General features: G+C 44.7%; 1 protein-coding gene across 1 annotated transcript in view; it reads left to right on the top strand.

Annotated features, from left to right (window-relative positions):
- The window catches only part of ASB18 (ankyrin repeat and SOCS box containing 18), a 77465-nt gene that overhangs the window by 58630 nt on the left and 2064 nt on the right, over nt 1-16771 (top strand). Inside the window, 1 exon segment of the mRNA XM_052637437.1 lies at nt 15442-15555. Coding sequence (XP_052493397.1) covers nt 15442-15555 — 114 coding nt within the window.

Genomic DNA, 16771 nt, shown 5'->3' with positions numbered 1-16771 from the left:
GCTTCCTGTTCAGATTCAGCCACTTTTCTCTAGAAACACTGAGGAAGTCCTTTTCTGTGTTTTATTGACCCCAGTTGGCTTAAACCCGCCCTTCCCCAAACCATTAAATGGTAATGAGAATAGAATGATCATGATTGAATTAATCTAATTGTCTGGAGTGTTTGGAAGTCAACCACAATGTTCACTACAAAGGACTAATGTTAAAAGATCTTCTTGAGTGCAAACAAAAAAAAGTCAAGAAATTAAAAGACAAAGTGATAGTCATAAAGGGCAGAGAGCCAACTCACAGATAAATGATATTATTGAAGAACCTACAACAAATGGATCAGATATAATCATCAAAGACGTAATAGAAGAAAACGTAGCTGCACTGAAAAGTCTTAAAGTATAGGACTTGAATGGATGTTCTCTGCAAATCAGTGATGAGAGACACACACCTATATACAGTCTAGCAAAAGCATTCTAAAAAGGCACAGAAAAACCTAGCAAAGCATCCAAGTAAAAAACAGGTTCCTAAAGGAGTAAAAATCAGACTGGACTCTGAGTTCTCTGCACTATTATCATAGGACAATTAAATATCATTTACAGATTTTTTACTTTGACCATGCCACGTGGCTTGCTGGATCCAAGTTCTCCAACCAGGGATTGAACCCAGGTCATGGCAATGAAAGCACCATATCCTAACTACTGCACCACCAAAGAACTCCCCATCTACAGATTTTTTATATTTTAATTGAAGGATAATTGCTTCACAATGTTATTGTTGGTTTCTGTCATACAACAACTTGAATCAGTCATCAGTTCAGTTCAGTCACTCAGTTGTGTCCGACTCTTTGCAAACCCTTGAATTGGAGCACGCCAGGCTTCCCTGTCCATCACCAACTCCTGGAGTTCACTCAAACTCATGCCCATGGAATCGGTGATGCCATCCAGCCATCTCATCCTCTGTCGTCCCCTTCTCCTCCTGCCCACAATCCCTCCCAGCGTCAGAGTCTTTTCCAATGAGTCAGCTCTTCGCATGAGGTGGACAAAGTACTGGAGCTTCAGCTTTAGCATCAGTCCTTCCAATGAACACCCAGGACTGATCTCCAGAATGGACTAGTTGGATCTTCTTGCAGTCCAAGGGACTCTCAAGAGTCTTTTCCAACACCACAGTTCAAAAGCATCAATTCTTCGGTGCTCAGCTTTCTTCACAGTCCAACTCTCACATCCATACATGACCACTGGAAAAACCATAGCCTCGACTAGATGGACCTTTGTTGGCAAAGTAATGTTTCTACTTTTTAATATGCTGTCTAGGTTGGTCATAACTTTCCTTCCAAGGAGTAAGTGTCTTTTAATTTCATGGCTGCAATCACCATCTGCAGTGATTTTGGAGCCCCAAAAATAGAGTCTGACACTGTTACCACTGTTTCCCCATCTATTTCCCATGAACTGGTGGGACCAGACGCCATGATCTTCGTTTTCTGAATGTTGAGCTTTAAGCCAACTTTTTCACTCTCCTCTTTCACTTTCATCAAGAGGCTTTTTAGCTCCTCTTCACTTTCTGCCATAAGGGTGGTGTCATCTGCATATCTGAGGTTATTGATATTTCTCCTGGCAATCTTGATTCCAGCTTGTGTTTCTTCCAGCCCAGCGTTTCTCATGATGGACTCTGCATAGAAGTTAAATAAGCAGCGTGACAATATACAGCCTTGACGTCCTCCTTTTCCTATTTGGAACCAGTCTGTTGTTCCATGTCCAGTTCTAACTGTTGCTTCCTGACCTGCATATAGGTTTCTCAAGAGGCAGGTCAGGTGGTCTGGTATTCCCATCTCTTTCAGAATTTTCCACAGTTTATTGTGATCCACACAGTCAAAGGCTTTGGCATAGTCAATAAAGAAGAAATAGATGTTTTTCTGGAACTCTCTTGCTTTTTCCATGATCAGTGGATGTTGGCAATTTGATCTCTGGTTCCTCTGCCTTTTCTAAAACCAGCTTGAACATCTGGAAGTTCACGGTTCACGTATTGCTGAAGCCTGGCTTGGAGAATTTTGAGCATTACTTTACTAGTGTGTGAGATGAGTGCAATTGTGCAGTAGTTTGAGCATCCTTTGGCATTGCCTTTCTTTGGGATTGGAATGAAAACTGACCTTTTCCAGTCCTGTGGCCACTGCTGAGTTTTCCAAATTTGCTGGCATATTGGAGTGCAGCACTTTCACAGCATCATCTTTCAGGATTTGAAATAGCTCAACTGGAATTCCATCACCTCCACTAGCTTTGTTCGTAGTGATGCTCTCTAAGGCCCACTTGACTTCACATTCCAGGATGTCTGGCTCTAAGTGAGTGATCACACCATCATGATTATCTTGGTCGTGAAGCTCTTTTTTGTACAGTTCTGTGTATTCCCTGGTGGCTCAGAGGTAAAGCATCTGCCTACAATGCAGGAGACCTGGGTTCAATCCCTGGGTCGGGAAGATCCCCTGGAGAAGGAAATGGCAACCCACTCCAGTACTCTTGCCTGGAAAATCCCATGGAGGGAGGAGCCTGATATGCTACAGTCAGTGGAGTTGCAAAGAGTCGGACACGACTGAGCAACTTCACTTTCATTTTCTGTGTATTCTTGCCACCTCTTCTCAATATCTTCTGCTTCTATTAGGTCCTTACCATTTCTGTCCTTTATTGAGCCCATCTTTGCATGAAATATTGCCTTGGTATCTCTAATTTTCTTGAAGAGATCTCTAGTCTTTCCCATTTATTGTTTTCCTCTATCTCTTTGCATTGATCGCTGAGGAAGGCTTTCTTATCTCTCCTTGCTATTCTTTGGAACTCTGCATTCAGATGCTTATTATCTTTCCTTTTCTCCTTTGCTTTTCACTTCTCTTCTTTTCACAGCTATTTGTAAGGCCTCCCCAGACAGTCATTTTGCTTTTTTGCATTTCTTTTCCATGGGGATGGTCTTGATCCCTGTCTCCTGTACAGTGTCAGAAACCTCCATCCATAGTTCATCAGGCATTCTATCTATCAGATCTAGTCCCTTAAATCTATTTCTCACTTCCACTGTATAATCCTAAGGGATTTGATTTAGGTCATACCTGAATGGTCTAGTGGTTTTCCCTACTTTCTTCAATTTAAGTCTGAATTTGGAATAAGGAGTTCATGATCTGAGCCACAGTCAGCTCCTGGTCTTGTTTTTGTTGACTGTATAGAGCTTCTCCATCTTTGGCTGCAAAGAATATAATCAGTCTGATTTCGGTGTTGACCATCTGGTGATGTCCATGTGTAGAGTCTTCTCTTGTGTCGTTGGAAGAGGGTGTTTGCTATGACCAGTGCATTCTCTTGGCAAAACTCTATTAGCCTTTGCCCTGCTTCATTCTGTATTCCAAGGCCAAATTTGCCTGTTACCCAAGGTGTTTCTTGACTTCCTATGTTTGCACTCCAGTCCCCTATAATGAAAAGGACATCTTTTTTGGGTGTTAGTTCTAAAAGATCTTATCGGTCTTCATAGGACCACTCAACTTCAGCTTCTTCAGCATTCCTGATTGGGGCATAGGCTTGGATTACTGTGATATTGAATGGTTTGCCTTGGAAATGACCAGAGATCATTCTGTCATTTTTTAGACTGCATCCAAGTACTGCATTTCGGACTCTTCTGTTAACCATGATGGCTACTGCATTTCTTCTAAGAATAGTCTGACAAAATGTGGTCCGCTGGAGAAGGGAATGGCCAACCACTTCAGTATTCTTGCCTTGAGAACCCCATGAACAGTATGAAAAGGCAAAATGATACTGAGAGAGGAACTCCCCAGGTCGGTAGGTGCCCAATATGCTACTGGAGATCAGTGGAGAAATAACTCCAGAAAGAATGAAGGGATGGAGCCAAAGCAAAAACAATACCCAATTGTGGATGTGACTGGTGATAGAAGCAAGGTCCAATGTTGTAAAGAGCAATATTGCATAGGAACCTGGAATGTTAGGTCCATGAAGCAAGGCAAATTGGAAGTGGTCAAACAGGAGATGGCAAGAGTGAAAGTCGACATTCTAGCAATCAGCAAACTAAAATGGACTGGAATGGGTGAATATCACTCAGATGACCAAATCAGTCATAGCGCTCTCTCTCTCTCTCTCTCTCTCTCTCTCTCTCTCTCTCTCTATATATATATATATATATATATATATATATATATATATATGTATGTATATATGTATGTGTATATATATATGTATATATGTATGTATAACTATATATATTTATATATCCCCTTCCTCTGCAGCCTCCCTCCCACCGCACCCCCCATCCCACCCCTCTAGTTCATCACAGAGCACCAGGCTGCCATCTACAGATTTTTAAAGAAAAGGCTTAGATGCTAGAATTCTATATTCAACCAAGATAGCTCGTATTTTACTGGCAAAAGAAAGACATTTAGATATCAAAGGTTCATAAGACATGCCTTCTGAGTGCTTTTTAAAAAGAAATATTTCTATTTATCCATTATTTATTCAACAGATGTTTATTGAGCACCAGCCATTTGCCAGAGTCATACTAGGTGCTTAGGATACCAATGAGTGACTATACTGGGGGGAAAGTATTGCTGCCCTCATGAAGCTTACATCCTAATGAGGGAGATGAGCATTAAACAATGAGCATAATAATGGGCCAATAAAGTGATAAGGACTGGGAGAGAGGAGCCGAGGCAGGAGGCAGCATGTTTTAAAGAGGGTATTAGGATGGATGGTTTTGAGTAGACTTGAGAGAGATGAGGGAATCAGCTAAGCAGGTGTCTGGGGAAAGAATAGCCCAGTAGATAAGACGAAGTCCACGACTCCAAGGCTGGAGTGAGCCTGACCCACGTGGAGGACAACAAGGGAACCAGTGAGGCTGAAGGTGGAGAGAAGCCGTGGGACAGCATCAGGAGGTGAGAGAACTGGAGGAGGAGACAGGCCGTGGGGTCCCCGAGGCCACTGCAGTGACGTTGGCCACTGGATTGGTTTGAGCACCGGAGTGGTATACCCTGACTGACATTCTCTGAGGCTCCTTGTGGTCTCCATGTTGAGAATCTCCTTTAGGAGGAGCAGCATAGAAGTGGAGAGATGGCTTAGGAGGTTGTGGCCACAGTCCACCTGAGGGATCGTGCTGGCGTGGACGAGGGCGGTAGTCTGAAAACAGGGAACACCTGGCGGCCTAGTGGCTAGGGTTCCAGGCTCTCGCGATCACAGTCCAGGTTCAGTCCCTAGTGGGGCAACTGAGATCCCACAAGCTGTGCAGCACAGCCAAAAAGGAAAAGAAATTATGGATTCTGGATATCTCGTGAAGGTAGAGCCAGCAGGATTTCTTGACAGATTGGATGCAGGATGCGGGATATGTGAGAAGAGGAGTTAAAGATGACTCCAAGACTTTTCGCCTGAGATGTTGGAAGGATGGGTGTGCCATCGAGCGGTAAGGGGAAGCTTAGGGAGAAAGGACGTCTGGGGCTGGGGGGAGTCTCGGGTGTTCTGTTTTTGATGCCTTAAGTGTAAGATAGAGTCAGCCACGAGGAGATAATCAAGTAAGCAATTGGATATTCAAACCTGGAGGTTGGTCGGGAGGTTTGACCAACCTGGAGATAGACTTTAGAGAGTTGGTGGCATTTGGATGGTGTCTAAAGCCAGAAAATGGAATGAGATCACCAGGGAGGGAGAGCAGAGACGAGGAATGAGGACTGACTCCAAGGCCATCCCAGCACGAGAAGACGCGCAGGCGAGAGAGCAGCAGAGGCAACCGAGTAAAAGCAGCAGCGTGGGTGGCGAAGGAATGAGCGTGTGGCTTCTGGAAGCCAAGAGAAGGACATATCCAAGTGGAAGATGCGGTTAGCTGTGTCAGAGGTGCTGATGCGGCCCGAGGGGAGGCAGAGCCCTGACCACCAGGTGCAGCCAGCTCAGGGGTGCTCTTGGCAAGGGCTGATTGGGTGGGGTAGGGGAGGCTGAAGGCCAAAGGGAATGAGGGTACTCCAGCTGCCCAAGAGATGATGGGGAAAAACCATCTCAGGAATGGGAAACTCAGTCTGCAGAGTCTCTCAACTCAACCTCTTAAATATCTCTCAAAGTCTTTCTTCTTTTTCCATCCTGGCTGCCACCAGCTGAGTTTAGGCCACCATCATCTCAGTGGTAAAGAAGGCACCTGTCAATGCAGAGGACGTAAGAGACCCTGTTTTGATCCCTGGGTTGGGAAGATCCCCTGGAAGAGGAAATGGCCACCCACTCCAGTACTCTTGCCTGGAGAATTCCGTGGACAGAGGAGCCTGGTGGGCTACAGTCCAGGGGGTCACAGAGAGTCAGACACGACTGAGCGACCGAACGTGCACAAATCTCTCCCCTAGATTGCAAAAATATCCTCGTAACTCAACTCTCTGCCTCCAATATGGCCCCGTGGAACTCTTCTCAACACTGTAGCCATGGTGATACTTCTAAAATTAAAATCTGACCCTGTCACTTCTCCACTCATCACCCTTCAAGGGCTTTCCGGTGCCCTGAAGATAAAGCCCAGCTTCTTATCGTGGCCGACAGCACGTTTCTGGCTCTGACCTGCTGTCCTCTCCAGTCTCAATTCTCACTACCCACCCCACCCCCCATGTCAAACCTCACATCGCAGTCAATATTGTTTATATATGTATAATTTTATTTATTTACTTATATTTGGCTACGTTGGGTCTTTGCTGCTTTGTGAGAATTTCTCTAGTTGCAGCAGTCGGGAGCTACTCTTCATTGGGATGCGTGGGCTTCACACTGCAGTGGCTTCTTTTGTTGGGGGCACAAGCTCTAGGGAGCGTGAGCTTCAGCGTTTTGATGCATGGGCTTAGTTGCTCCACGGCACATGGGATCTCCCTGGACCAGGGGTGGAACCCGTGTCTCCTGCATTGGCAGGCAAACCTTCATCTACTGCACTCCAAGGAAGTCCCACAGTCAGTACTTTCTGTTCCTTCTCACCTCCCATGTCTGATAATTCCTTTCTATACCTTGAACATCCTAGTCCTCAGAACTCTCCACATCTTTTGGAACTGCTGTCCCATGTCTTAGCTTGAATGTCACTTCCTGCAGAAATCTTTCCTTGACCAACTCACCACACCATTGCAAATCTAGGTCTGACTCAGCTGTCATTTCTAGCACCTGGTGATTCTTCCACCAGAGTACTATGGCACCTACATATTTATTATTACTACTAGCATCATGAGAAACGCTGGGCTGGAGGAAGCACAAGCTGGAATCAAGATTGCCAGGAGAAATATCAATAACCTCAGATATGCAGATGACACCAGCCTTATGGCAGAAAGTGAAGAGGAGCTAAAAAGCCTGTTGATGAAAGTGAAAGAGGAGAGTGAAAAAAGTTGGCTTAAAGCTCAACATTCAGAAAACGAAGATCATGGCATCTGGTCCCATCACTTCATGGGAAATAGATGGGGAAACAGTGTCAAACTTTATTTTGGGGGTCTCCAAAATCACTGCAGATGGTGATTGCAGCCATTTCCTTACTCCTTGGAAGGAAAGTTATGACCAATCTAGATAGCATATTAAAAAGCAGAGACATTACTTTGCCAACAAAGGTCTGTCTAATCAAGGCTATGGTTTTTCCAGTGGTCATGTATGGATGTGAGAGTTGGACTATAAAGAAAGCTGAGTGCTGAAGAACTGATGCTTTTGAAATGTGGTGTTGGAGAAGACTCTTGAGAGTCCCCTGGACTGCAAGGAGGTCCAGCCAGTCCATTCTGAAGGAGATCAGTCCTGAGTGTTCATTGGAAAGACTGATGCTGAAGCCGAAACTCCAATACTTTGGCCACCTGAAGTGAAGCACTGACTCCATGGAAAAGACCCTGATTCTGCAAAAGATTAAAGGCAGGAGGAGAAGGGGACGACGGAGGATGAGATGGTTGGATGGCATCACCAACTTGATGGACATGAGTTTGAGCAAGCTAAGGAAGTTGGTGATGGACAGGGAAGCCTGGCATGTTGCAGTCCATAGGGTCGCAAAGAGTCAGACATTACTGAGCGACTGAACTGAACTGAAGGAAAGACATATTGCCAGGTTAACTGAGTGGTCAATCCAAGGAGCTGGGAAGAGAAAAGGAGAAAAGAATTAATAAGATGAAGGCAAAAATTAATGGATTGGAATATTTTTAAAGAGAATTGATCAAAGAAATTCAATAGCTGATTTCTTGACAAAAAATAATTAAAACAGAATTCCAGCAAGACATTAAATATGCAAAACACAGTGCAGAGACAATCCCTGCTGCTGCTACTGCTGCTGAGTCGCTCCAGTCGTGTCCGACTCCGTGCAGCCCCACAGACGGCAGCCCGCCAGGCTCCCCCGTCCCTGGGATTCTCCAGGCAAGAACACTGGAGTGGGTTGCCATTGCCTTCTCTGGAGACAATCACAGTGAGTTCCAGATGAGAAAGGGTGCTTATTCCTAGATACAGTGCAGATAACCATCCCCGTCCAAATTTGTTCTCCACCTGCATGGACCCATCTGCACGTCTCCTGGCTCTCTGCTCCCTGGGCTTCATCAGGGCAGAGTCCCAGAAGCCGGGGAGGAAGGAGAGTGAGGTGAGAGGGTGTGTTCACTAGGTACCCTCTCAGCTTGAGGTTGGTGTGAGAGTCCCTCTGCTCCTGGTGAGACAACCCACTCCGTTCCCTCACCCTGCAGGCCCAGGAGTGGGAATCAGCTCCACTGCCAGCTCTGTGTCAAAGCACTGCTCCTCGTGGTTATTCTGCACACACACCTGGCTAAACAAGCCCTGGATCAAGAACCCTCCTGGAATAATCTCAAATGTGCCCTCTGTTTCCTGTTACCACCCTGACCAGTACACCTGCAATGCTGAATTTCTTTTTTTTTCCAGGAAAATACAGATGAACAAAATTAAGCCAAGAATAAATCAAAATAAAATATGCCAGTAACTGTGAAAAAATAGAAAATATTATCACCTGCAGCTAAAGGTTCAAATGCAAAGTCCATCATGCTTTCTTATTTCCTATAATTATCTACTTTTCAAAACCTCCCAGAGTATTAAAAAGATAGACATCGTCTCAGACAGTTTTACTAAGTTAGCACTGAGTGACATTAAAACTTGACAGTAATGTTAATAGCTCAAAAAACTAAAACTGTAAAGCAAACTTATTTATTAAAAGATGAAAAATATCTTAACAAATTGAATCTACCATTCTATTTAGAAGACTAGCCAAATAGAGACTGTTTTATGAAAGGCAAAATAGGTCAGTATTGGATAATCTTTTTGTAGTGATTTGGCTAGAAAACATTAAAAACTTAAATCATGAATCTAGTAATACAAAGACATTTCCTTAACTTAGAACAAAGTATTTATCCCCTTCACGGATCACAGCCTTGCCATGGCAAAGGGCTTACATAACTTGAGGAAGCTCTGCACTATCCCGTGCAGGCATACCCAGGACAGACAGGTCATGGAGACAGGTAGTGGAGAGTTCTGACAAAATGTGGTCCGCTAGAGGAGGGAACCCACTCCAGTATTCTTGCCTGGAGAGCCCCATGAACAGTATGAAAAGGCAAAAAGATATGACACCAGAAGATGAGCCCCAAGGTGGGAAGGTGTCCAATATGCTACTGGGGAAGAGTGGAGGGCAGTTACTAATAGCTCCAGAAAGAATGAAGACACTGGGCCAAAGCAGAAATGATGCTCAGTTTTGGATGGGTCTGGTGGTGAAAATAAAGTCCAGTGCTGTAAAGAACAATATTGCATAAGAACCTGGAATGTTAGGTCCACAAATCAAGGTCGATTAGACATGGTCAAGCAGGAGATGGCAAGACTGAACATTGATGTCTTAGGAATCAGTGAACTAAAATGGACGGGAATGGGCAGACTTAATTCAGATGACCATTGTATCTATTACAGTGGGCCAGAATTTCTTAGAAGAAATGGAACTATAAGGAACTATGTTCCTTATAGTCAATAAAAGAGTTCAAAATCCAGTACTTAGGTACTGGACAGAAACTGTAAGGACCTAAAAGAAACAGAGGAGATTAAGAAGGCATGGCAAGAATACACAGAAGAATTATACAAAATGGTCTTAATGACCCGAATCACCACAGTGGTGTAGTCCCTCACCTAGAGCCAGACATCCTGGAGTATGAAGTCAGCTGGGCCTCAGGAAGCATTATTACAAACAAAGCTAGTGGAGGTGATGGAATTCCAGCTGAGCTATTTAAAATCCTAAAAGATGATGCTGTTAAAGTACTGCACTCAACATGTCAGCAAATTTGGAAAACTCAGCAGAGGCCACAGGGCTGGAAAAGGTCAGTTTTCATTCCAAACCCAAAGAAGTCAAAGAATATTCCAACTACTATAGAACTGTGCTCATTTCACATGCTAGAAAGTTTATGCTCAAAATCCTTCAAGCTCGGCTTCAGCAGTATGTGAACTGAGAACTTCCTGATATTCAATCTGGATTTAGAAAAGGCAGAGGAACCAGAGATCAACTTGCCAACATTCGTTGGATCATGGAGAAAGCAAGGGAGTTCCAGAAAAACATCTGCTTCGTTGACTCCACTAAAGCCCATCATTTCATGGCAAATAGAAACAGAAACGTGGGAGCAGTGAGAGACTTTATTTTCTTGGGCTCCCAAAATCACTGGATGGTGACTGCAGCCATGAAATTAAAAGATGCTTGCTCCTTGGCAGGAAGGCTATGGCAAACCTAGACAGCATATTAATAAGCAGAGACACCAGTTTGCTGACAAAGGTCCATATAATCAAAGCTATGTTTTTTCCAGTCATCATGTATGGATGTGAGAGTTGAACCATAAAGAAGGCTGAGCACCAAATAATTGATGCTTCTGAATCGTGGCGCTTGGAAGTCCCCTGGACTGCAGGAAGATCAAACCAGTCAATCCTAAAGAAAATCAACCCTGAATATTCATTGGAAGGACTGATGCTGAAGCTGAAGCTCCAATCCTTTGGCCACCTGATGGGAAGAACGGCCTCACTGGAAACTCTGATGCTGGGAAAGATTAAAGACAAAATGAGAAGGAGACAGCAGAGGATGAAATAGTTAGATAGCATCACGACTCAGTGGACATGAATTTGAGCAAACTCTGGGAGATAGTGAAGGACAGGGAAGCCTGACATGCTGCAATCCATGGTTGCAAAGAGTCAGACACAACTTAGCGACTGAACAACAACAAATTTATGTGAATTCACAAAATTTATTTTTTGTGAATACATTTTGTCAATAAATTCACAAATTTATATGAAACTACTATCCAAGATTATGGTGAAAGATTAGAGACAGTCCTATTAAATTTAGATGATGCCTCTTTTCAATTACTGTCATTTAACATTGAATTTTAAAGCTCTAGTCAATGTAATAAGACAAGGAAAATAAATATTAATTTGAGGAGGATAAAATATTATTTGCAAAAATGATTTTCTATCTTAAAAATAACCTTAATAAATAAAGTATATTTATAAATCAGTGAGCCTTCCCTTGTGGCTCAGCTGGTAAAGAATCTGCCTGCAATGTGGGAGACCCGGGTTCAATCCCTGGGTTGGGAAGATCCCCTGGAGAAGGGAAAGGCTACCCACTCCAGTATTCTGGCCTAGAGAATTTCATGGACTCTTTAGTCCATGGGGTTGCAGAGAGTCGGACTTGACTGAGCGACTTTCACAGTGGTAAAAAAGAACACAGTATAGAGAAAATGAGCAAAAGACATAATCTAGCAATTCATAAAAAAAATAAAAAAGACAAATGTCAACCAATAGTAAATACTTCAACTTGTCCCTATAAATTTAAATGATTAATGAGATGATCTAGGTAGGAAGAAAGAGGTCCTCTCATACTCAGTTCTTCAAAAAGGGTAACAACTTATACACTTACAGTTTGACAGTATGTTTTAAGACCTTTAAAGTATACACTCTCATTGGAAACCAGAATTGAAAGAGACACGTGTACCCCAGTATTCCTCACAGCACAATAGCTAGGGCATGGAAGCAACCTACATGTCCATTGGCAGAGGAATGGATAAGGAAGCTGTGGTACATAGACACAATGGAATATTACTCGGCTATTAAAAAGAACACTTTTGAGCCAGTTCTAATGAGGTGGATGAAACTGGAGCCTATTATACAGAGTGAAGTAAGTCAGAAAGAAAACCACCAATATAGTACATTAACATATATATATGGAATTTAGAAAGATGGTAATGATGACCCTATATGCAAGGAAGCAAAAGAGACACAGATATAAAGAATAGATTTTTGGACTCTGTGGGAGAAGGGGAGGGTGGGATGATTTCAGAGAATAGCATTGAAACATGTATATTACCATATGTGAAATAGATTGCCAGTCCAGGTTCGATGCATGAGACAGGGTGCTCAGGGCTGGTGCACTGGGATGGCCCTGAGGGATGGGATGGGGAGGGAGGTGGGAGGGGGGTCAGGATGGGGAATGCATGTATGCCCGTGGCTGATTCATGTCAATATATGGCAAAAACCACCACAATATTGTAAAGTAATTAGCCTCCAATTAACATAAATAAATAAAAACTATGGAGAAAAATAATAAACATTAAAAAGGGGGAAAAAAAGTATACACACTCATTGACTTGCAGTTCTCCTTCCAGTGATTCAGTATAAGCAATCTAAATAAGAAAGGTTGGACAGAGAGAAACTATATTCAAGGTATTCATTGTTGATAAGATAAAAAAAATATTATACAACTTACAATAGTTAGCTCATTCAATTCATTATGATACATTCATACAATATTATATGGCCACTAAAAATAATGTTTAAATGCTCATTTGTAATTTTTGAATTGTTCACAATCTATTCTGATGAAAAGTCAAGTTTCAAAATAGTATGCAAATCACTAGCTCGTTTTTGTCTTTTATACTAATTCCTTCCTAAATACATAAAACCTTAGTATATACGAAATGTTGATAGGTGTTATCTCTGAAAAAGAGAAGTCTGAAATTTTTAAATCTTGCTTACGCTTCCCTGTGGCTCAGATGGTAAAGAATCTGCCTGCAGTGCAGGAGACCCAGGTTCGATCCCTGGGTTGGGAAGATCCCCTGGCAATGCACTCCAGTATTTTTGCCTGGAGAATCCCATGGACAGAGGAGCCTGGCGGACTACAGTCCATGGGGTCGTAAAGAGCAGGACGTGATTGAGCGACTGACACTTTCCTTTCTGTAACTTAAAGGGGTGTTAGCTCTGAAAGAAGCTAGGTAGTGGTTTAGTCAATAAGTGTCTGACTTTTGCCACCCCTGGACTATACCCCTCCAGGCTCCTGTCAGTGGGATTTCCCAGGCAAGAATACTGGAGTGGGTTTCCATTTCCTCCTCCAGGGGATCTTCCCAACCCAGGGATCGAACCTGGTTCTACTGTACTGGAGGCAGATTCTTCACTGAATGAGCCACCAGGGAAGCCCAGAAAGAAGCAGGCAGGTTGTAAAGGGGGCAGCTGCCTTGAGTGCGTTCAGGAGCCCGTGAGCAGGATGCTGGCCAGGCTTGCAACTGGCTCTGACTGTTGTCTACTGCGGCTATTTGGTGCCTGACCTCAGAAAAAAAATGGCTTAGCCTCAGGTTTTCAACCGAGATATAAACAAAACCGTTTCACAGCACTTGGTAAATCCTAAACCTCAAAAACAGAGAATAATGAAGTTGCCCTGTTGTTATTTAGTCGCTAAGCCGTGTCTTGACTCTTTTGCAACTCCATGGACTATAGCCCACCAGGCTTCTCTGTCCATGGGATTTCCCCAAAATCAAATCTGAATTCCATCAAGCTTCTAAATCCAACTACTAATTTACAGAAAGCAGAGAAAAAGCGGCATCCCACAGGGATACAATCAGCAAAATCCCAACAGTGAGAAACTCCACAGGATGAATAACCCAGTTTCTTCAACAAATAAATCACACAAAACAAAAAAGAGAGATCTGAAAATACATCGTATCAACCAATGTAAAGCTGTTGGGCTTATCTGAATTCTTATTCAAGCAAACAAATGATTGTTTTGATATAATGGCATTTAAGAGAAATTTGTGAATTTAAATATAGAGTATATATTAGATGATACTAAGAAACCAGCTTCCCACATGGTGCTAGTGGTAAAGAATCCATCTGTCAATGCAGGATAGATGGATACAGGTTGGATCCCTGGGTCGGGAAGATCCCCTGGAGGAGGGCACAGCAACCCACTCCAGTATTCTTGCCTGAAGAATCCCATGGACAGAGGAACCTCGTGGGCTATAGTCCATAGAGTCGACAGAATCAGACGTGACTGAAGTGACTTAGCGTGCACGCAGTAGGGAACTATGGTTAATTTCTCAGCTGTTGCAATGATTCTGCATTTGTGTTTCTTCTAAACGTCCTTTAAGAGACGCACGAATATTTATAGGTGACATGACAGGCTACGCTGAATTTGCTTTCAAATAGCATGAGGGAGGGGGACTGGAAGTGTGGCGAGGGCAGGATGGGCCATGAGCTGATGGTGGGTACGCGAGCGTTTACCCTGCTGTTCAGCCTACTTCTGTGGACTTTCCAACTTCTCCATGACGACAACAAAAGATTTCTACTTTTACAAAGCAAACACTTTTCATCTTTATGATGAAGCCAATGGACCTGAATTGCAGAATTTGCCAGTTAGAAAACAAGCACCCTTGGCCAGTAGGGACTACGAAAATAAACCAGAAAGGCCAAGGGGAGAAAAAAAGTCCAACAGCAAAGCAACTCTTCTCCCCCAACTTCCCGACACACTAGAAAACTGAAGCCACAAATTGGAGACGCCACCCTTGTGCAGAGTCCTTCCCCGCCCCACCCCAGCCCCCACCGCACCCCTCCTCCCACCCAGGCATTCTGATTTCTTTTCTCTGAGCAGCTCTCCAGACCCAGAGAGCATCAGCATATCCCTACGGGGAACTCCTTGGCCCAGACACCTGGGGCCTGACCAGGACCCTATTGTATTGTTAGTTAGTTCACTCGCTCAGTCATGTCCAACCCTTTGCGACCCCATGAATTGCAGCACTCCAGGCCTTCCTGTCCATCACCAACTCCCGGAGTTCACTCAAACCCATGTCCATCGAATCGGTGATGCCATCCAGCCATCTCATCCTCTGTCGTCCCCTTCTCCTCCTGCCCACAATCCCTCCCAGCATCAGGGTCTTTTCCAATGAGTCAGCTCTTCGCATGAGGTGGCCAAAGTATTGGAGTTTCAGCTTCAGCATCAGTCCTTCCAATGAACATCCAGGACTGATCTCCTTTAGGATGGACTGGTTGGATCTCCTTGCAGTCCAAGCGACTCTTGTTACTGGGATGCTATTGTTCCCTGGGAGGGTCGAGAGGTCACACAGCCAGGAAGTGGCTGAAGCAGGATGCAGGCACCCCCTCCCACCTCCCCAGCCTTTTCCACCTGGCCCCAAAACCCAGCCCACCCAAAATGTGTCTCCCACCATTTCCGACCAGGTGCTGAAGAGCTGCGCAGCAGTCCCCGCGGTCATCGAGGTTCTTTTCAACTCCTACCCTCAGCTCCGCGTCTCCGAGTCCTGGAAGGAGGTGATCCCTGAAGAAGTGTTTCAGGTGAGAGGGTGGCCCCTTCTTCCTCCGTTAGTACAGACTGTTGTCTTACTTCTGTTCTCCTATGTGGGGTTTTGCACTCATAACCGGGAAAGGATGAAACATCTGGGGAAGGAAAGAGCAGGGCAAATTGGGGGCATGTCTGAGTGTTTCTGTTTTTCTTCTGGAGGCTAAGTACTGACTAAGCACATGGGTCTGGTTGGGGTGCTGTGGGCTGTAAGGACCACCCTGGTTTAGGAAGGTCAGGGCTCCATAACCAGTGTCCAAGGGAGGGTGGGCCATGGAGACCCAGACTCCTGTGTGTCCGCCTCACCTTCTGACATCTCAGGATACGACTGAGGCAGCTGCGGGCACTGCATTCATACACGACAAAGTCCACATGTGACTGCTGATTAAGAAAGAAACTTTTTTTGTGTAGAAGCCTCTAGAAAATGGGCCCTCACGTTTTATTGACTTGAGTCCTGTGCAGATTATACACACGCATGCTAATTTGCTTCAGCCGTGTCTGACTCGGTGTGTCCCTACAGACTGTAGCCCTCCAGGCTCCTCTGTCCATGGGATTCTCCAGGCAAGAATACTGGAGTGGGTGGCCGTGCCCTTCTCCAGGGGATCTTCCCGACCCAGGGGTCAAACTTGTATCTCTTAGGTCTCCTGCACTGGCAGGCGGGTCCGTTAGCACGTTCTTTACCACTGGTGCCGCCTGGGAAGCCCCCTGTGCAGATTAGGAATTCAAGGAGATGACCCATATTATCTGAGATCACCCAAAACAGACTTCCCTCTGACTGGGCAGGAGCCACCCTACAGAAAAGTGCCCAGACCCGCTTTGGGTAGGATCTGGTGGCTCAGATGGTAAAGAATCTGCCTGCAGTGCAGGAGACCCAGGTTGGATCCCTGGGTCGGGAAGATCCTCTGGAGGAGGGCACGGCAGCCCACTCCAGTATCCTTGCCTGGAGAAACCCATGGACAGAGGAGCCTGGCGGGCCACAGTCCATGGGGGTTGAAAAGAATCAGACATGACTGAAGCAACTAACACACACACACACACAGAGTGACTTACACACACACAGAGCGACACACACACAGAGCGACTTACACACACACACACACAGCGCCTTACACGCACACTCTCTCCCTCAGCAGCAGCCATGAGAAGATTCCCCGTGCCATCAGGCCTCTTCTCTCTGGGAAACAGAAGGAAGCGTGCCGGTCCCACGTGCCC

The sequence above is a fragment of the Budorcas taxicolor genome, chromosome 3 (genome assembly GCF_023091745.1).
Source record: "Budorcas taxicolor isolate Tak-1 chromosome 3, Takin1.1, whole genome shotgun sequence".
In the NCBI taxonomy this organism is placed as follows: domain Eukaryota; kingdom Metazoa; phylum Chordata; class Mammalia; order Artiodactyla; family Bovidae; genus Budorcas; species Budorcas taxicolor.
The sequence above is the reverse complement of the archived record's forward strand: the minus strand, read 5'-3'. Positions and strand labels throughout refer to the sequence as shown.